The 21,636-nt window shown below is 39.4% G+C and overlaps 1 protein-coding gene across 1 annotated transcript in view; it reads right to left on the bottom strand.

Moving 5' to 3' along the window:
- Positions 1 to 21,636, bottom strand: part of LOC132816703 (cysteine and histidine-rich domain-containing protein 1-like) — a 42,492-nt gene that overhangs the window by 12,907 nt on the left and 7,949 nt on the right. Inside the window, exons 3-8 of the mRNA XM_060826587.1 lie at positions 19,318 to 19,374; positions 11,434 to 11,582; positions 10,503 to 10,606; positions 7,915 to 7,973; positions 6,355 to 6,425; positions 4,380 to 4,485 (exon numbers count right to left, since the gene is read on the bottom strand). Of these exons, the coding sequence (XP_060682570.1) occupies positions 4,380 to 4,485; positions 6,355 to 6,425; positions 7,915 to 7,973; positions 10,503 to 10,606; positions 11,434 to 11,582; positions 19,318 to 19,374 (546 nt within the window). The remainder of the gene's footprint in view (positions 1 to 4,379; positions 4,486 to 6,354; positions 6,426 to 7,914; positions 7,974 to 10,502; positions 10,607 to 11,433; positions 11,583 to 19,317; positions 19,375 to 21,636) is intronic.

Here is a 21,636-nt window from a genome sequence, read left to right as displayed (position 1 = left end):
AAACTGTTTAAAACGCTGTATTGTTAGAGAAATCTCCTGTTTACCAATGAAGACTGTCTTCTCATCAGTCTAAAATAAAGGCTACTTGATCTTGACCACAAGACCCTGTGTTGAGTGTTGATTTAAAATAACCAACAGTTCAAAAAACATCAGAAGAACCCTTGTATTTTGTGTTGAGTTGTTATTTTTTTTTAAAATGCCAGTTTTCTAAGCTGTTTCATGCCTACTAGTCAAGCACTCACCAGCTCTTTGAAGTAATGTCATCAATAGGGACTCAGTACATGTGACATAGAACAAATCTATTAAAAGAACAATAGAAGACATGACAGGGCAGTTCAATGGCATCTAAAACTATGCTATTGGATGGATATCCAGTATACCTAGCCAGAAGTCTAGTTTCCTGGAGCTGAGTGCCTTCGCATCAGTCCTCAATTGCTAATATGAATGTTTACTGAATTCTTTTCTGGGGTGTGTGAGGTCATTGGCAAGACCATCATTTGTTGCCCATCCCTAACTGCACCTTAGATGCTGGTGAGCAGTCTTGACCTATGGCCATGGGGGGGGGGGGAAGAGAGAGGGGTGAGGCAGGTGTATACACCCACAGTGCTGAAGACAGTTCTTGGTTTTGACTAAGCCACAGAGAAGGAATAGCGACGCCCTGTAACTTGAAGAAAAATTCTGAATGTGACCATGTTCCCATGAATTTGGTCCTCTTGTACTTATAGGTCATAGTGTTACAAATCTGCAACAACCACAACCATCTTGTTTTGTGCTAGATAAGAATCTAACTAGTGGAAAGAGTTTTCTGATCCTCAGTGACTTTAATTTTGTTCAGGATCTTTGAGTTCACACTCAGTCAACACTGACTTGATGTAAAGCGCAGTCACTCTTATTTCCTCTCAGGATTTCAGTTTTTTTCTTTTCGATGGAGGCTGTAACAAGGTCAGAAGGTGGGTGTCCTGACAAAGCACAAGCTGAATGTCAGTTAGTAGTAATTGTCAAGTAAGTGTTGTCTGACAGCACTGCTGATGGCACATTCCCATCACCTTTGCTATTGGGTGAATGTAAACTGATGAGATTGTAATTGGTTGGGTTGGATTTGGTTTTGCTTTTTGTGGATAGGGTATCCCAGACAATTTTTATATTGTTGGGTTGATATCAGTGTGAAAAATATACTAGAACAACTTGACTAGGGCGTGACTATTTCTTAAGTGCAAGTCTTCAGTACTATTGCTGGTATTTGATCAGGACCCGTAGCCTTTGCAGTATCCAGTGCCTTCAGCCATTTCATGACATTACCTGGAGTAGAGAGAATGGAGACTGGTACCTGTAATGTTAGGGCTGTGATAGAACCATAGAAATTATACTGCACAGAAAGGAGCCTTGCAGCCCATCTTGTCCATGCTGACCCAAAGACACCTAGATGCCCTTTGTTAACCTATCTTCCTGCACATGGCCCATAGCCCTGCAGCTTACACCACTAAAATGTGCAGATTCAAGTACTTTAAGAGTTATGGGTCTCTGCCTCCAGCTGTACTCAGGCAGAAAATTCCAGACATCCATCACCCTCTGCATTTTCCTTTACTAATTAGACATTGAGCAAAGGAGTTGGGAGGTCATGCATGTAGACAGGATATTGGTTAGGCCACCTTTGGAATATTGCATGCAATTCTGGTATAGGAAGGATGTTGTGAAACTTGAAAGGGTTCAGAAAAAAATTACATGGATGTTGCCAGGGTTGGAGGGCTTGAGCTAGAGGGAGAGGCTGAATAGGTTGGGGTTGTTTTCCCTGGAGCGTTAGATGCTGAGGGGGTGACTTTATACATGTTTATAAAATCATGAAGGTCATGGATAGAGTAAATAGACATGGAGAATCCCTGGACTGGGGTAGTCCAGAACTAGATGATATAAAGGTGAGAGGGGAAAAATTTAAAAGGGGCCGAAGGGGCAACTTTCTCTTGCAAAAGGTGGTGTGTGTATGGAATGAGCTGCCAGAGAAAGTGGTGGAGGCTGGTACAATTAGAACATTTAAAAAACATTTAGATGAGTACATTAGGAGGAAGGGTTTAGAGGGATATGGGCCAAGTGCTGACAAATGGGACTAGATAAATTTAGGATATCTGGTCGGCACAGACAAATTGGACTGTACTGTACATCTCTGACTCATGTCCCATCTAATTCATCTGTCAATTAGTTTGAATCTATGACCACTGGTTTTTGACATCTCAGGAAAATAGGTTCCTCCTATCCCTCATGATTTTATATGTCAATCATGTTTGCCCCCTCAGCCTTCCCTGAAAACAATTCCAACCTCTCCTCATAGCTACAATTCTCCAGCTCTGGTAGCATTCTAGTAAATCTTCTCTGCACTCTCTCCAGAGCATTTATATACTTCCTGTAATGTCACCAGAACTGCACATAATACCCCAGTTGTGGCTTCACCAGTGTCTTATACACAGTTTCATCATTATATTTCTATTTTTATATTCTATACCACTGCCAATGAACGAGAGCATTCCATGTGCCTTCTTTACAACTTTATTTACCTGTACTTCTATCATTAGGGACCTAAGCAGCTTGTATGCCAAGATCTCTCTCTTCATCTACCCCTCTAAGTATATTCCTGTTTATTGTGTATTCACTTTTACTGTTTGACCTACCTAAATGCATTACCTCACACTTAGAGATGAATCCAGCTGCCATTTTCCTGCCCACTCTACACTCCATCTGTATATCAGTTTGGAGCTTACGCCTATCCTCTCATTTTCCATTACATTATTAATTTTTCTGTCATCTTCAAATTTTCCAATTATGTTCAAGTCCAAATTGTTAAATGTATCAAACAAACAGCGGCACTCCCAACACCAAGCCCTACAGGACATCACTTGAAATAGCTTTCCATCTGCACAGGCAGCCATTGATCATTACCCTTCGTTTCATGTTACTAAGCCAACTTTGGATTTAATTACAACACACCACCTTGTATTTCATGAGCCTTTACTTTCTTGGGTATCTGTCAAGAGGGACCTTGTCAAATGCCTCACTGAAATCCATGTAGACAACAGTCATTGCGTCAGCCTCATCAATACTGCTTGTCACTTCAAAAGAATTTAAATTTGTAAGGCATGAACATCCCTACTGACTACATTTGACTAGCCAATACCTTTCTAAGTGAGTCCTAGAGATCTTTCAGGATGGATTCTAACAGTTTGCCCACCACTGAAATAAGATAAGCTAGCCTTTAGCTGTTTGGCATTTCATTGAATCAGAATCAAGCACAGAAACAGACCCTTTGATCAACTTGACCATATTTCTCAATCTGACCTAGTCATATTTGCCAGCACCTGGCCCATATCCCTCAAAAATCTTCCTAAAACATACACACAATCAGATGCCTTTTAAATTTTGTAGTTGTACCTGCCTCCATTTTCTCTGGCAGATCATTCTGTACATGCACCACTCGGAGTGAAAGTTACCCTTCAGGTCCTTTTTAAAATCTTTCCCCTCTCTCACCTTCAATCTTTGCCCTCTAGTTTTGGACACCCCACCCTAGGAAAAAGATCTTGGCTATTCACCCTATCCAAGCCAGTCGTGATTTTATAAATCTCTAAGTCTCAGCCTCAGCCTCTAACGTTCCAGTAAACAACAGAACCACACTGTACCATTGACACGGACCACCTACGTAGCATTTCTGGTTGCAGATTCTTCAGTGAGTAGCAGCATTATATGTGGCAGAACCCAGACCTCATCCATCGATACTAGAAATCACTTAACTTTGGCTATATTATGCTGCTTTGCTGGGGAGTACTCCTGTGCGTATCTTCTCCAGTTTGATATTTTATTAGAAAAGCCTGCTGCTGCTCCTTGTTAAACAGAATTTTTCTGATTCTGATTGTACAGTGCACGTGCCTTGAATTGCTAGATTGGTTTAAGATTTATCCCATTCAGCAGAATAGTAATACTATTTCCTCAATGTGGACGTTGGTGTTCATCTCCCCAAGGACTGTATAGTGGTCATGCTTACCAGTATGGTTATGGACATGTGCATCTCTTACAGGTAATCCGGATAAGAATGGAGTCAAATACATTATTTTTTGTCTTGTTAGTTCCCTCAGCACCTGCTGCATGCCCAGTCAAATAGCTGTGACCATTAGAACTTCCAACCTGGTCAGTTGGGGCAACACTGAGTCACTATTTGTAATGGACTTTGATGTTCTTCAGCCAGAGTACATTCTGTGCCCTTGCCATCCTCATGAGTCTCACTCTGTAATAGTGAGAAGATCTTTGTATACTTTACTTTTATAAATAAAGCGATTTTATAGTGTTGGATAAAGAAATGTTTCCAAGTGACACCAAGAGACAAAAACTGTTAGACTTACAGCATTTGCTTTGGTCCACATGTGCTTGCCTTGTGTACAGCCCCCTTGGGCCATGAAAGAATTGAAATCAGAAGTTTTTCTCTTACAGCAGCTCCAGTATTTCATCCTGGAGAAAAAAAATTGAATGAAAACATTTACTGAGGAACCTCGATGAACAGAATATCAATTATATGAATATCGGATTATCCGAAGGCGATCTCGAGGACCCGACAGAAACATTTACATCAAAGAGGTGTTTCCAACACTGATCGTGCCTTTTCTTTACAATGATTAAACACGAACTCGGCTTACTGAAATACTGCCGAAAACAGTCCTGTGCATTAATGGGCGTCCAGACATTGTCTCCAAATGACTGACTGCCTGCCCTTCCCTCTCTCTTCTCTCCACACTTTCCCTGGAGTTCTACACAGGGGTGTACTCTAAATCCCCCTTCCCCAAATAATCTTTCCAACATTGGGCAAAGGTGGAACTTAAATTGTGTGCGTGTGTACGATCTGGAGAAGATGCCGCTTCCTCCCCACCCCTCAAAAGGCAGGGGCAGTCTTACTGCTGGTGTCCAGTCAAGCTGGCGGGGGTGGGGGTGTTGAGCAGGGGCAGGGCTGGACAGATTGGGGGGGGGGGGGGGCGCGCGGTGGTCGGACAGGGGCTCGCGTGCAGTGTGTTGCTGCCTAATATCCTGACCGGGGGGCAGACTAAACAAAGGCTGCTGTGGCACTCGTGTGTGTGTGTGTGTGTGTGTGTGTGTGTGTGTGTGTGTGTGTGTGTGTGTCAGTCAGTCAATGCTGCAGGTCCCTTACACACAAAAAAAGTGTGTCTCTGCTCAGAAACAAACCCCGAGACACAGGGAGCACAGCAGGAGAAACTTCAGAAAGCTCCAAGCCTCAGAGGAGGGGCATTGAATCAATTAACCAAATAATCAATTATCCGAATGAAATACTGCCTGCCTTGATTTCAGATAATCAAGGTTCCTCTATAAAATGATTAATTGCATACCAGGAGCACAACTTCATCAGTCAAGAAAGAATGCAATACATCAGTACTATTACATATAATGTGAATCTGCCAGTTGGATAGGGCTGCTCACTCACTCAAACGAGACAGCTGTGGAGATTTTAAGCTACAGTGCACCATACCACAGGTAACTGGTAAGGTTGAGAAGGCAGGACCTTCAAGGTGACCTGTGCCAGTACAGGAACTGAACCCAAGCTATTGCTGTCACTCTGCATCTCAAATCAGCTATCCATCCAAATGAGCTAACTAACCCTCGCAGTTACAGATTGCCAGTAAGTAGTGTTTTCTAGTGAATTTGCACAAGATCCTTAACATCCATATATATTTTACTCATTCAAATCTTGAGCACCACTTACTCCACCAGCCCACGAAGCTATTTGTATCATTGAAGTGATTTGTATGTTTACTGACTATTTTATTATGTAATATAATGACATTTATTTAAAAGTATTCATTTGAGCTGGATGTGTGCATTGCTGGTAAAGCCAGCATTTATTATCCATCAACCCTACAAATGAGTTCCTGTACATTAGTGGAATATATTATGACTGATGTGAAAAGTGTTTTAAAAAAAAACTCACTGAAATAGACATGATATACAAATATCCATATTCAAATATCTACCTATACAAATAGATATTTAACAAAGAAAATGGAAAAAGTATGACAAAAACACTTATTTACCTATCAGAGAGATGCAGGAAAGCATTTCTGGACACGGTTCCTCCTGATTGCTGTGCCGTAGGTTGTATAGCATCCACACAATCTTATACCTCGGTATATATGACAAGATAAAACTATCCCCCAAAATTTAAATTCTAATGAGGTTTCTGCGTTGTAACAATATAAGGTTTATGCTACTCCAGAAATTTCTTTATATTTTATGTTCCTTATCAGTCAAAGAGAAAATTATAGTCCCTACATATTATTGTCTTGGAACATAGCAAAGATAAACTATACATACCCTTCATGGAAAATGGGCACTCCCGAGTGATAAACACAGACTTCTTCATTGCTGTCTGCATCTTTAAACGTCTTCAATAGGTGTATAAGGGCAAAATTTAAAGATAAATCAGAAAAGATTGTAAATTGGGTGAGTAAGATAACTCAATATATTTGAAATCTTATTCTTCCGCACCGGTTTTGACTATTAGAATATTAGGTTTTCCAATAACAAAGACCAAACAGCAAATTAACAATGTAACGATTTGCACTTGAGTGTCATAATTCAAAATTACATTTGTTACCTTGTTCCAGGACATTTCAAAAAATATATCTTAAAAAAATGTAAAACATTCACTTTTTTGGCTGGAACAATGTTGTTACAAATTCATCTATTCTTCTTCTAAATTAGGATAGTAAAAGAAATCTTCAACAAAAGTATCTTGACAGTGTAAAAACAAGTGGATTGAAAGTGGCAGCAGACAGCTCCATGTTATATATATTCTCTCCATAAAACTGAGAAATATTGTACACATATGGTAAAATTAAAGATAATGAAGGATAGCTTTCTCCTCCTTCCCATTATCAATAAATATGATGAATAAAAGCTTTCCACTACAATCATCTGAGAAAGATGCTTTCCTCCATTAGTGTGCAACTAGCTCAACTATAATTTACTAGACACAGAGCATCATTTCTTCATATGGCTTAAAGAATGGAGCAATTTTATTATTCAGTTATTTATTGTGCATCTATCAGTGATAAACAAGTTAATATAGTAGAAAATCCTGCTTGATTCAAACAGAACAAAAGGCTTACTGCTTGAATAAATAATCTACATATGGCTTCTAAATGTATGCTTGGAATGTGCCTGTCCTAAAGGTCAGACATCCTATTACTGTCTTTCAGAAAATTCCCAATGTCAAAACAAACTAATCTTTTATATTACTAAAGAACTACAGGAAATATTTTGATTTTTACAGCTGATCTTGCAGAAATAAAAAGTGATTCTCTATCAGAACTGAATCTTTCCTCGTCCATAATAGGAAAGCTTATATCAGTGTACAATTTCTATCTGGTTTTATAAATTTCTGTAATGGAGAGAACGCAATTAAACTTGCTATCCCGCTTGTGTCCTCCCACCAAAACCAATTCTGTAGCAAGTTAGTGTTGACTCTCCAGAAGATATTTTCTGACCAATTCCCAAATTATTTATGACTGCATGATTTTGAAGACTGAATTATAATGAAGGATATCCTTTTCTTTTCCTTTCCACCAACTGCATTGCTCATTTTCTGATGCCTATTTGCAGTATCAAAGAAGGCTAAGCATCTGGTATGAAATCAAATCAGTTTTAGATATTTGTTAGGAAACAACAAATTCTTTAGAGAATACAACTTATCATAATCAGATAAACACATACATAGAAATTTAGCTGCTGTCTAGCATATTTAATAGGGACCTAGCCTCCTTTTATTATTTTCAAACACACTTTCTTGACTGCCCCTTTTATCAAAAGAGGTGACATATTAAAAGAAAGTAAGTTATAACAATAGGGCTTAGCTCTTTTTCAGTTGCTTACCTTGTTACAACCTGCATTTTTACATGTAGTCCCAACCTTTACTTCATTACTATCCTCTTCTATAAAAGACAGAATTTTGCTTTTAGTAAACAACTATACAATATCAGGGAGTGTGTGGGGAAAGTTGCAAACTTTTTAAATTCGCCTTGGCATTTCCAGACAGATTTTCAAAAAACGCAACCACTCATACCTTTTCATGTAAACATTAGACAATGAATTAGAACAAAGAAAATTTTCAGTCTAGGAGCAGGCCCTTCAAGCCTGAGCCGATGCAAATCTACTGTCTAAACCTATCGCACAATTCCTAAGCATCTTTACCCCTCTGCTCTCGAACTACTCATGCATTTGTCCAGATGCACCTTAAATGAATCTACCATGCCTGTCTCTACTATCTCTGCTGGCAACGCATTGCAGACACCTACCACCTTCTGTGTAAAGTACTTACCGTGTATATCCCCCTTAAAAACTTTTCACCTCTCAGCTCGAACGCATGACCTCTCATTATTGAATCCCTCATCCTGGGGAAAAAGCTTATTTCTATCCACCCTATTTATACCCTTTATGATTTTGTAGACCACAATCAGGTCCCCCCTCAATCTCTTCTGCTCTAATGAAAACAATCCTAACCTAATCAACTTCTCTTTATAGCTAGCACCTTCCATACCAGGCAACATCCTCATAAACCTTCTCTGCACCCTCTCCAAAGCATCCACATCCTTTTGGTAATGTAGTGACCAGAACTGTACACAGAATTCTAAATGCGTCCGAACCAAAGTCTCATACAATTTTAACATGACCTACCAGCTCTTATACTCAATACCCCATCCGATGAAGACAAGCATACCATATGCCTTCTTGACCACTCTATCTACCTGTGCAGCCAGCTTCAGGATACAATGGACCTGAACTCCCAGATCTCTCTGCTCATCAACTTTTTCCAACTCTTACATTTACAGTATAATTTGCTCTACAATTAGACTTCCTAAAATGCATCACCACACATTTGCCTGGATTGAACTCCATCTGCCATTTCTCTGCTCAACTCTCCAGTCTATCTGTATTCTCCTGTATTCTTTGACAGTCCTCTATGCTTTCTGCTACTCCACCAATCTTTGTGCCATCTGCAAACTTACTGATTAGACCAACAATACCCTCTTCCAGATCATTTATGTATATGACAAACATCAGTGGCCCCAGTACTGATCTCTGTAGAACACCACTGGTCACCTTTCTCCATTTCAAAAAAAATCCCTTCAATTACTACTCCTTCTCAACCAGTTCTTTATTCACCTAGCTAGAACACACTGCACACCATGTGAATTCACTTTCTCCATTAGTTTAGCATGGGGAACCTTATCAAATACCTTACTGAAGTCCAGTGTAGATGACATCTACAGCCCTTCCTTCACCTATCAGCTTTGGTCACTTCCTCAAAGAACTTTATTAGGTTGGTAAGGCACATTCTCCCCCGCACAAAACCATGTTGCCAAATACTGATAAGCCCATTCCTTTCCAAATATAAATAGATTTTATCCCTCAGCACCTTCTCCAGCAACTTCCCCACCAGTGATGTCAGACTCACTGGTCTGTAGTTACCTGGAATATCCCCACTACCCTTCTTGTACAGAGGGATAACATGAGCAACTCTCCAGTCCTCCGGCACTTCACCTGTGTTTAAGGTAACTACAAAGATATCTGTCAGGCCCCAGCTATTTCCTCTCCCTCAGCATCCTAGATCCCATCCAGTCCTGGGGATTTTTCCACCTTAATACCCTTTAGCCTACCCAATACATCTTTCCTCCTTATGTCAACGTGATCGAGTAAACAAACTTCTAACTCTAATCTCAACATTCATCATGTCCCTCTCCTCAGTGAACACATTCTCAAAGATTACTTTGCATCAATCACCATTTTCTCATCTTTGACACACAGCCTTCTTTCCTTATCCTTTAGTGACCAAACCTTTCTCTAGGTACCCTCTTGCTTCTTATATATGAATAAAAGACTGATTAAATTAGATTGGATTTCCTACAGTGTGAAAACAGGCCCTTCGGCCCAACAAGTCCATACCGACCCTCTGAAGAGTAACCCACCCAGACCCATTTCCCCTCTGACTAATGCACCTAACACTATGGGCAATTTAGCATGGCCAATTCACCTGACCTGCACATCTTTGGACTGAGGGAGAAAACCGGAGCACCCGGAGGAAACCCACGCAGACACGGGGAGAATGTCTGTATGGAGTTTGCACAGTCGCCCAAGGCTGAAATCGAACCTTGAATCCTGGTGCTGTGAGGCAGCAATGCTAACCACTGAGCCACAATGCTGCTCCATGACCTTGGGATTCTCCTTAATTCTGCTCGCTAAAAGAATTATAAATTAAAAATAAGAACTAATTTACATGAGAATATTACCAGCAAGTTATGTTTTATGGAACAAATAAACTCTAATTAAATTCCTTTTCTAAGATCTTTGTCAGCATTAATCACAATTAAAAATCTTTAACTATCTACAGTACAATTAAAAACAAAAGCATTAAGAATATCTTTAAACTAAGTACTGCAGCTTGAATGTCCAAAACTATTCACCTTCCTTTCTGGGTCCATTGTCAGCAGTTAACTTGAGTTTTTCTAGTGCTTGCTTCAATGACGAAGAAACCTTTTGTTCCAATCTTACTAAAGGGGCATCTGGGCTATTAGGAGAAAATAATATTCAAATCATTTTTTGGATTGTCACATATGTACATTTATTTTTTCTTTTAAAAATAGATTTTGTTCATCTGCCTCCATATCTACTTTTTTTCAAAACAAAACCCACAGCAAGCTTATCCAAGCATAAGTGCAGCACTAAAGGATATTAAAACAGTCACCTGTCAAGATGTAACAGGTTCAACCTACAGTTTCAAACGTAAGTCAAAAAAATTATGAAAATCTCTATTACTTATATTTTACAGCCATATCCTGATTTGGATTGTGAGACCAAGATCAACAGAGATAGTTATCACAAGAATACATGGAAAGCATATGGATGATTTCTTCTATTTTGAAAGCGGAGTAAATATCAATAATCCATTATAGATACAGATTAAAACAATTAGGAGTGAGCAACATCTAGCCATGTAGAAGTAAGGCAACTTTAGGGTGCATTAAGTCATTAAATTAGTTTAACTCCCAAAGTCCATTGATTCTGTATTTTACGTCAATTTGGAGAAATAAGAATATAAACTCCATGCCATATGTAATGCATATTCACTCAATGTTTTACGATATAAGAAATTTTGGCACAGAAGTTTCAGTTCATAGGAAGCAAAGACTTGTCCACGGAACAGATATTCATACAAAACATGTATGATGTATTTTGAAGATAGCACAAACTTTAACGAATAAAACAAAACCGATCTCAATGACCGATTTCAAAACCTCCAAATGATTTGATCTTCAATCATGACTTTGAGTAAAGGCACATTTCTCAAACTACAACAAACGTCTCACTTCTTTCGGTTTTATATACAAAGTTTACCTTGGCCTTACAATTGCTTCAACTGGTCTTCGGCTCTGCATAACATATTGATTACTCTTTGGTTTCAGCTCTGGTTCCGATGGGATCTTCACTTCAGGTTTGACAGGGTCAGGAGGTTTTTCATTGGAATGCTTTCCTTTAGTACAACCCTAAAAGAAAAATCAAAATAGAAATCTGGCTTTCAAGCATAAAAAAAATTTGGTTTCCTTCAAATTAGCTCAGATTTTAAGTGACAAAGAATTGGGGCTGCCCAATGAGATACAGCTAGTTTTATGGACTTACCATATTATAACATTAATTTAATTGTGTCTCAGTCTATAGGAAATCTTGAGCATCCAGGAAAACTGGAGTTGTCTGATCAGCCATTCACACTAAAGAATACTCTGACATGCAAGTTCATTTTTTAAATCATTTACAGAAAGCAAAATAAAGATTAGTTTATGCCAATGGAATTACACATTTCTTTGTTCCCTTTACACCGATGTATAACAGACGGAGCTGTATGAAGTTTCAACATTATGAATCAGGCATTCCTATGAGGGCAGTAAGGCTTATGCATAGCAACTGACTATTATTTCTGAAGTCCACAACCTTCATGCAAAGTTGAGAATTCTCAAGTCTAGCTGCTGTCAGATTCCACTTCATCTGTATGCTGTTTGTTTTGAGGGGCAGCATTTAAAGAACCTAGCAGTTGTGACAGTTCCCTGGATAGTGTGCATGACTTCAGGAATTGTTGTCTGCAGTTACAAATAAGTTCAACATCGAGGAAATGAAGTTTCTTGTTGAGGAACCTGACTGAACGATGCAATGAAGCTCTGAATACCACACAGTGCAGTCAACAGCGACTTGAAGCGAAACTAGAAGTTGCTAAGAGAAACCAGAAATTGCTGCAAATCTCAGCTTGGCTGCCTGGGTCCATGGTGACTGGACTAGCAACTGTTTTCCTTTAAAGGGCATCTGGAACCTCACAAAATGTATTTGTGGACTGCCAAATAGAAGATGCCAAACCAAGTCCCCAGTTCACCTCTGTAAGGTACCAGTAGTAACGAAACTCAATTCTATTATGGTATTCAAACCCACAGTCATTGTGCTTCTTCCCAAGCTGAGTTGCAGACCTGTCTGCATGTGGTAGCAGATACAGTGATAGCTTCTCTAGCTATAAAGATCCTTCTACACATTCCTGCATAGATTTGGAGGCTACAGGAACACCTATGTATGCCCTGTACACTGGATAACATAGGTGGTGGCCCTGGTTCCCCTCTGCTAGCTCACCCACAGTTGCATTCCCCTGAGCTTCATGTCTCGAATTCTACTGTCCTCGTTCTTTGCTTCTTCCCTTGTTTTTTTCTTAATCTTTCGAAAGTTATCAATGACAGCTGTTGGATTTGGTACTCCTTACAGCCAGTACGGAATTATTATTCCTCTCTGAAGAAAATGCAAGAATTGAGATCCACACTTTCCATTTGGCAATATTGTCAGAGTTGAGGTAACTCCACGTCTTTATCAGGCTGGTCCTGTCTTCAGTGAAAGCTTACCCTGTTGCCATTTGTGCATGGAGAGGTGCAACCTCCACAACTGGTTCTGTTCTTTCCTGTTGCGACTATATGTAAGATATTGTGATTTATCTGAACATTCTTTGTGGGAATTTGTCAAATAACAATGCAAATTTATTGGCCATTTATTACTCTTTGCAATGCAGTTCTTACTCATTGTAAAGTTCAGCCTGCTTAAGTTTCATCCCCAAGTTGTTAACACACACATGCACAGGCCAGCGAATGGTTCTCTACAGAAGAGTGTGCATTAACTTCCCATACTCTTCCAATCCCAAACCTTTATCATCACCACTGGTGAATTGCAGATCCCTACCTGAGAAAAATTAATGAACGAATGGAAATAGTATAGAGATAGATATTATAAATTTAATGTGATCCAATGTGGTTGCAAGAATAAAAAAAAATCAAATTATCTAAATGGAGAGAAACTTCAAAATACATTGGTGTAGTGGGGTTCTGGTTGTCCTTGTCAAAGGTCACAGGAAGGAAGTTTTCAAGTTCAGCACTTAATAAAAAAAGTAATTTTTCACGAAAAGAACAGAGTATAAAAGTAGGGAGTACTGAAGCAATTGCTCAAGGCATCGATGACACTGCATCTGGAGTACTGTGGACAGTTTTGGCCATCAGCACTTGAGGAATTATGTAACTATACTGGAAGTAGATCATTAGAATAATTCCAGAGATGAAAGGTTTGAGCAGTTTAGGCCTAAATTTGCCAGAGATTAGAAGGATGAGATCAAATTAAGATACAGACAATGCTAAAGAGAATTGACAAAGTAGACATTGAGCGAACATTTCTCCTTGTGGGTCAATCTCGACAGGTCATCGTTTTAAAACTAAGAAGAATAATTTTTCACTATGGAATTCACCACTCCAGAGTGCAGTGGATGCCAGGATACAATAAATTTGAGATGGAATAGACAGACTATTTATTAGTAGTGGGTTAAAGGACTTTGGGAAACAGGCAGGAAAATGCAGTTGAGGCCAAGGTGAGACCAGCCATGATCATATTGAATGGTGGAGCAGGCTCTAGAGTTTGAATGGTCTCCGCTTGCTCCTGGTTCTTATATTTGCAATTTTTATGATATGGAGGTGCTAGTGTGAGACTGGATGTCAAAATCAGAAGTCACACAACACCAAGTTTCTTTACAATCACAAGCTTCACTTGATGAAGCAGCAGCACTCCGAAAGCTTATGATTTCAAAATGAATCTGTTGGACTATAACCTGATGTCGTGTGACTTCTTACTATGAAATTTTTAGACCTTAATCATCTTTCATTTGTCACGATTTAAGTTCACTTCAACAGCCTGAAGGAAGGGACGGCTCATGCAGTAGCCATCGGGACTTTTAGATCCGATAGCTTCTTTTGGATGTGTGCTTGCTGCACTAAGAGGTGCAAGCAGATTTGGGTCCCGCCCTTCTGCAATCTTAAAAACCTTCATTTAGAAAACAATATGGCAGAAGATAGTGGTCATTAACCTTGATTTTAACTCTTTCACCTCTCAAAGCATACTTCTCCTCCTCTCCCCACCCCAACAGCAGAGCCCCCCCCCCCCCCCCCCCAAACTAACTTTTGACAGCCTTTTCATCTCTCTATCTTTCTTTAATCTCCTTTGTTCCTTGACCCTTTCACCAGCTCCCTAAATATTCCTGCTTTTTCTCTCAACCCCTGCCATTGAGATCCCCATACTTAGCCTCATCCTCACAATCCCTCTCATTCAGTCACAGTGCTGTTCTTCCTCCTAGCACACCAATTTACCCCATTGTGCTCCCTCCTCTTAACATCCAGCTCTTAAGCTTCTTTGCTTTCATGGCCCTATAAGAATGTTACTTCTCCTCCTGCAGTAAAATTCGTTCACTCCATTCCCTAGGATTCCTCCAGTACCTCCCACAATCATAAACCTTATGTTCATTCCGTACCTTTTCACTCAACCCAACTCTCTACCCAACTTTTCCGTTAATCCTCCCCTTACGTTGGGCCCCGCTTGCCTAGCACAGTTAGGTTTACTGGAATCCGCCGGTGTGAGGCTGCTCACTTGGACAGGTATTGAAACTGCTCAGTTTTTAGTTAGAATTCTAAGTACTTGAGCAGAAGATGGCAGATTTTTCATGAACTAGTCATAAAGGATAGGCTTCAGCTCTAACAACAAAAGTGGGTGCACAAGAAACGGCTTTCTGTCCTGGGGGTGCCAGGTTAATGAAGATGTTTGTACTCCTCAGAGCTTGAAGGAAGAAGTTGATGCTGCTGGGAACATGCCTGGTATATATAATTAGGTTTGTGAACAGACATGGCTGCTATTTCTGGCTAACCAAATTGTACTTTTGAGCAAAACTGTAGTGGGCTGAGGTGTTAATGCGAATTTATTATGTGCTAATGAATGCAAAAGAAGTTCCCAGCAATTATGGTTAGGGAAGCCAACCTACCTGAAGAGGCTTGAGAAATTAATAGCAGATGTTTAATGCACAGTCAGGATACAAATTTTCCCAATCTGGTGCAAGGATTCTATGCAGTATCTGTGATTAGAAGAAAAGCTGTCTTGCCCATGCTGTCTACTCCTCTAATCACAATTCCGCAAATAGCTTCCCCTGTACAGACAAATGATTAGTCCAAGAAATTGAGAGCAAATCTGGAGCTTGGTGAGAGGTAGTTAGGTGAATGGGGAGGAAGATTTTTGTTTCCTTTTGTTTAGCTTTTCTACCATTCCTAACTTTAGGAACAGGTTCTTGCTCAACTCTGAGGAAAGGAGCTAATTTTGTGGTGAGTGTCTGGTCAATACTGTTCTTAAGATTAACACAGTATAAAATCAGGGAAGCTAATAAATTAATAAAAAAAGCAACATAAGTAGCCTGCAGGCCCCCAAACAATAGCCACCAAGATAAAGTATATACAACATCATACTGGGTGCCTGTGACAAAGAGATAGCAATAATTATGGCTTCTTCATTCTTCGTATAAAAGTAGAAAAATTAGGAGGGTAGCAGTAACATGTTCAGGAGTTTATAGAAACTTTTAAGAGTTTCATAGAGCAGAAACTCTGTCCCTGGAAACAACTAGACAGCAGGTTACATTAGACTTGGTATTGCGTAATATGACAGGATTAATTCAAGACCTCAGATACCTGTACGCAGCAGCTGTCACAATGATAGCAATAAAGTACTGGAGAAATAATAGCTAAAAATCCACCATTTTGTAATAACTTGATTTTTAAAATGGCTAAACTTGGTGACCATGGGAACGGAATAAGGAATGCACGAATTTTGGCAAAGGCTAGCATTTGTCTCTTTCTCATGACGGGTGGCTGACAGTATAGATTGTAAGCTAGGGGTTAATCTATAACTGACGCAAATAATGCTACATAAATCGCTTTTGTTTAACTTCTGTAAAACTATACTGAAAGCATTAATTATCTGGCGCACATGCAGTGATGCAAATAAAAGCACATCAGTAGCATGGTTTAACAATACTAAATTTATTAATTATCTGATAACAACCTAATTAATAAAGAAATATATGGTGAGAAATAGAGAAAACGAGATAATAATGCATTCTAAAGGATATCAATAATGCTGTCCTTTTATTAAGATTTAGCAATCTTTTATTAGCATGTATGATTGATACTCTGGATTACTGCCTATTGATCACTCGCTGGCTTAATTGCAAAAAAGCATGTTTTGTTTGTAACTTGCACATGGTCCGTGAATTTCTGAGTTAACAATAGAATATCCAGATTCCAAAAGGAGAAGATTCACTTGAAGACTAATATTTTACACTTGACAGCAAATGTGTGCACATACAAAGCTGAGCTAGTGGAATTGGACAAGCATATGGATGTACATGGAACAGTGTAGGTTAGGTGGGCTTCAGATTGGTATGACAGGTCGGTGCAACATCGAGGGCTGAAGGGCCTGAACTATGTTCTATAAGTGAATTGGCATACATGGTGAGGTGCCAACATAGTGTTAATTTCACTAGACCCATATGATGAGCTTGTGCCTTTAAGAAGGATTTGTTCTGTGTTGGTTCTCATGCAGAAAGGTGTTGCTAGTGTGCCAGAATATCTGCTTCAAAAGCAGTGGATATACAGCTTGGAGCACCAAATGTTTTTTTTCTTAAATTAGACAAAGGAAGCATGAGTGGGTGGAATCAGGCTCACCCAGATTCAGGGTTTTAATTTTGCTTCCAGTTGAAATCTGGATTTTTGGCTGTTGAAGCTGCTAGATATAGCTCTGACTACTGCAGCTGGAAGTCTGAGTTCTTTCTCTGCTAATAGATTCATTATTTCAGTATTTCTTTCATCTGGACTGGAGACTGCATGTGAGGAAATCTGTATGCTGAATTTGCCTTTGCCAAAGGCTGCTTATAGAACTTTGCCATATTGGATTAATTGATGAGTGGTAAACTATACTGAAATAATTAACAAAATAGTAGAGTTAAAGTTATACTAATTCTTATTTTTGTTTATATTTTAATTGTGGTGTTAGAATAAAGTCTGTTTTGTTTAATATCCTCCAACATCCATTGCCCTTTTTTGAGTTACTAAGCCAACTTGATGTAATTTGACATATTATCCTGTGTCCTGTTGACTTTTACATTTTTTTTGACTATTCTGCCATATGGGACCTTGTCAAATGCCTTTCTCCAAATAGACACATCCACTGCACTAGCCTCACTGATACTCATTGAATTCTTTGAGGAAGGCAAATTTGTAAGGCATGATCTTCCCTTAACGGAACATGCTGAATATCTCTGTCTGATCCATGCCTTTTTATGTGACAGTTTATCCAATCTCTCAGGATTCATTCTAACAGTTTGCCCATCATCGAAAAAAGACTATCTGACCTACAACTGTTCGGCATTTCAGAGTCGGAGTCACACACCATGGAAACAGACCTTTCCTGAAACAAAACTAATTACACCAAAGTCATCTTTGATGAACAATATTACCTTGACCACCTTTACGTAGCCTCCTATCCTTCTTGAAAGTCTGATACCTTTCTTTTTTTAAAAAAAAAATCACTTGTGGGGCTTGAGAATCGCCGGCTGTCCAGTATTTATTGCCCATTCCCAGCTGCCCTGGATAGGGCAGGTCTGGTTGGGAAGCTCTTCAGAGAGTTGGGGCAGACTTGATGGACCTATCTGCACTGTAGAGGTTGTTGTGGTTCTGTTCGTCGAGCTGGGAATTTGTGTTGCAGACGTTTCGTCCCCTGTCTAGATGACATCCTCAGTGCTTGGGAGCCTCCTGTGAAGCGCTTCTGTGATATTTCCTCCAGCATTTATAGTGATTTGTATCTGCCGCTTCCGGTTGTCAGTTCCAGCTGTCCGTTGCAGCAGCCGGTATATTGGGTTCAGGTCGATGTGCTTATTACTGGTGGTCTGTATCTGACACATGGTCCTGGACCCAATATACCGACCACTGCAACGGACAGCTGGAACTGACAACCAGAAGCAGCAGACTCAAACCACTACAAGTGCCGGAGGAAAGATCACAGAAGCACTTCACAGGAGGCTCCCAAGCACTGAGGATGTCACCTAGACAGGGGACGAAACGTTTGCAACACAAATTCCCAGCTCGGCGAACAGAACCACAACAACAAGCACCCGAGCTACAAATCTTCTCCCAAACTTTGAACTGTAGAGTTTGGTTAATTACTGATAGACTTTGGGGAGTTAGGATGAAAATTACTCACTGCAGGATTCCAAGTCTTTGACTTGCTCTTGTCATCACAATATATAACAAGTTCACTTGAGTTGTCAGTCAATGGTAACCCCCATGATAGTAGTAGTGGGGGTTTCTCATGAGGAAGATTTCAGAATTACGCATTTAAAAAGTTATAGCTGTGCACTTAGAAAAAGCTGAAAGTAATTGAGAAGTGTCAAGTGGTTTTTGATAAAGGAAAAAAAATCACATTTAACCAAATTTACTGAACTGTATGTGCAGGGTGGACATTTACTGTGGAGAAAGGCAGGTCTATTGAACATAAAGCATCCAGTAGGTTTGAATTTTTTTTATACTAGTGTTCCCAATGCAAGCTGTCAAGAATCAGGAGGAAAATAAATAAAAGCTATTAAATAAAATGTAATCAGGAGTTTATATCATACCAATTTACTTAGTTGTGCTAAGCTATAAACTGGGGCCAGATTTCCTGTCAAAAATAGTATTCGCAACTTTTAGTTTCCACTTGTTAGAAAAGTAACACATCATCACAACAATATTTTGCCATACAAATATTTGTCAGTATCATATTTTAAAACTGCCACAAGTTCAAGTAGTAACTGACTTTAAATCAAGCTGCAAAACAGTATCTCAACTACACTTAATGTAATCTTACCGGAATATTCAAGAAATCTGAAAAATCTGTTGTGCGCCTCTTGCAGCAAGACCATCCCTAAAAAACAAATAAAAGCTTGTAAATTACATAATGAAGTATTTCTGACATTATGTTAATATGTTAGATTTACCTTTTAAAATATTTCAGTAATTATCACTACTTTTTATATGACAATGGTAAATGTTTATCAAATATTGAGTAGCTGTTTTATTGAAGTACCCCTTCCCATCCACCTGCCATCTTTGCCATATTGAGTCACACTGATCCTGTTCTTTTAAATTTAATTGCACATACAAGGCAGAATAATTTCCAAAATAAGAACTGCTGATTAATTATCTATAATACTAAATATTTCAAAAAGAGATCCACATTCATTTTTATTTCATTCTTGCTACTATGCGTACTTCCACAGATCTTTCAAAAGGAGGACAGACGTTGCAGCAGTACATATATGAACCATGTTAAAGTCGTCATGTACCTGACTCCACATGAATTAGCGCTGAAAATGTGTTGCTGGAAAAGCGCAGCAGGTCAGGCAGCATCCAAGGAGCAGAAGAATTGATGTTTCAGGCATGAGCCCTTCTTCAGGAATCCTGACGAAGGGCTCATGCCCGAAACGCCAATTCTCCTGCTCCTTGGATGCTGCCTGACCTGCTGCGCTTTTCCAGCAACACATTTTCAGCTCTGATCTCCAGCATCTGCAATCCTCACTTTCTCCCACATGAATTACCCAAAATGTTTTCTGAAGAGCAATTTACACAGCATCTGGGACCCTCTGAAAATGTCAGCAACTCTGTTGTAGACTTGACAGTTCTATCTGCTTATTTAACTAGTACTTAATCACTAGAATTCATTAAGGAATACTGCGTGTTAAATAAAAAAAAATCAATGGCAAAAACTAAAAACAAACCATTAAACTTCTGTAGAAATTTCAAAATATTACTTACAATTAGTCAGCGATAACAACATTAAATGTTTAAGAGCAAAAAAAACTATTTAGTATCTAAAAAATGTCACAGAATTTTAATTAATATGCAGTTTAAAATTATTTTGTTACCTGCAGTTGCACTTAAGTGGTGTTCCCAGCTCCTCTGCTGCCATAGTTTTGCCTCCCTTGCCATGTGTCGAGGTCTACCCTCATTTTAAAATGAAGAAGGCATCAAAAAACTGACAACATTAGAAGACTGGCTGTAAACAACCTGGGCACGTAGTGGGTAGTTTATCCTACAATTTGCATCAATTGGAACAAATCCAATACCAATCAGAAGCTCTGGGCCCACATTCAAAGCTCTAACATAATTAAAACATAAAACAGCATAGCACAGTACAGGCCATTCAACCCACGATGTTGTGCTGAACATTTATCTTCATCTAAAGATCAACCTAATCTACACAACCCTCAATTTATTGCCGTCTATGTGCTTGTCCAGCAGTCACTTAAATGTCCCTGACTCTACTACCACTGCTGGCAGTGCATTCCATGCACCCAACACACTCTGCATAAAGAACCTACCTCTGACATCTCCCCTATACCATCCTCCAATTACCTTAAAATTATGACCCCTTGTGATAGCCATTTCCGCCCTGGGGAAAAGTCTCTGGCTATCTACTCTATGCCTCGCATCACTTTGTACACCTCTATCAAGTCACCTCTTTTCCTTCTTCTCTCCAATGTGAAAAGCCCTAGCTCACTCAACCTCTCTTCATAAGACATGCCCTCCAATCCAGGCAGCATCTTGTCTGCACCCTCTCTAAAGCATCTACATCCTTCCTATTATGAAGCAACCAGAACTGGACTTAATAATCTCGGTGTGGTCTAACCAAGGATTTATAGAGCTGCAGCAAAATCTCATGGCTCTTAAACTCAATCCCCCGTTAACGAAAGCCAACACACCATATGCCTTCCCTTAATAACTTACTTACGGTCAGTTATGTACTTGTGAGAGTACCCATAACAGCCTCATTAATGTGGTCTCATTGCAACCAGTTAAAATCATAAACCATACCCTTGCAATAATCCAATCCATTACAGTATGAATTGCAAGTCCAGGTAGTCCTCCTACAATGTGATGGTTGCGTTCTTGTGTCGTTCCAGATTATAGAAAAAGCGCTTAAAGTGTTGGCGATGTAATCGTGTTACAGCCAACACACGTTTTCAACATTTGCACTTTTGAAACAGTGTCCCCAGTTCGTCATTGAATTTGTTAGTGAATTTGTGTTAACAAAATGTGCATTCTCACATTTCTTTGCTTCTTTCATTACAGCGTAAGATGACACAAGCGAGGGAGTGTTTGAAATCAGGTGGAGAATTCCCTCCTT

The sequence above is a fragment of the Hemiscyllium ocellatum genome, chromosome 6, assembly GCF_020745735.1.
Source record: "Hemiscyllium ocellatum isolate sHemOce1 chromosome 6, sHemOce1.pat.X.cur, whole genome shotgun sequence".
In the NCBI taxonomy this organism is placed as follows: domain Eukaryota; kingdom Metazoa; phylum Chordata; class Chondrichthyes; order Orectolobiformes; family Hemiscylliidae; genus Hemiscyllium; species Hemiscyllium ocellatum.
This window is presented reverse-complemented; position numbering and strand designations above follow the sequence as displayed.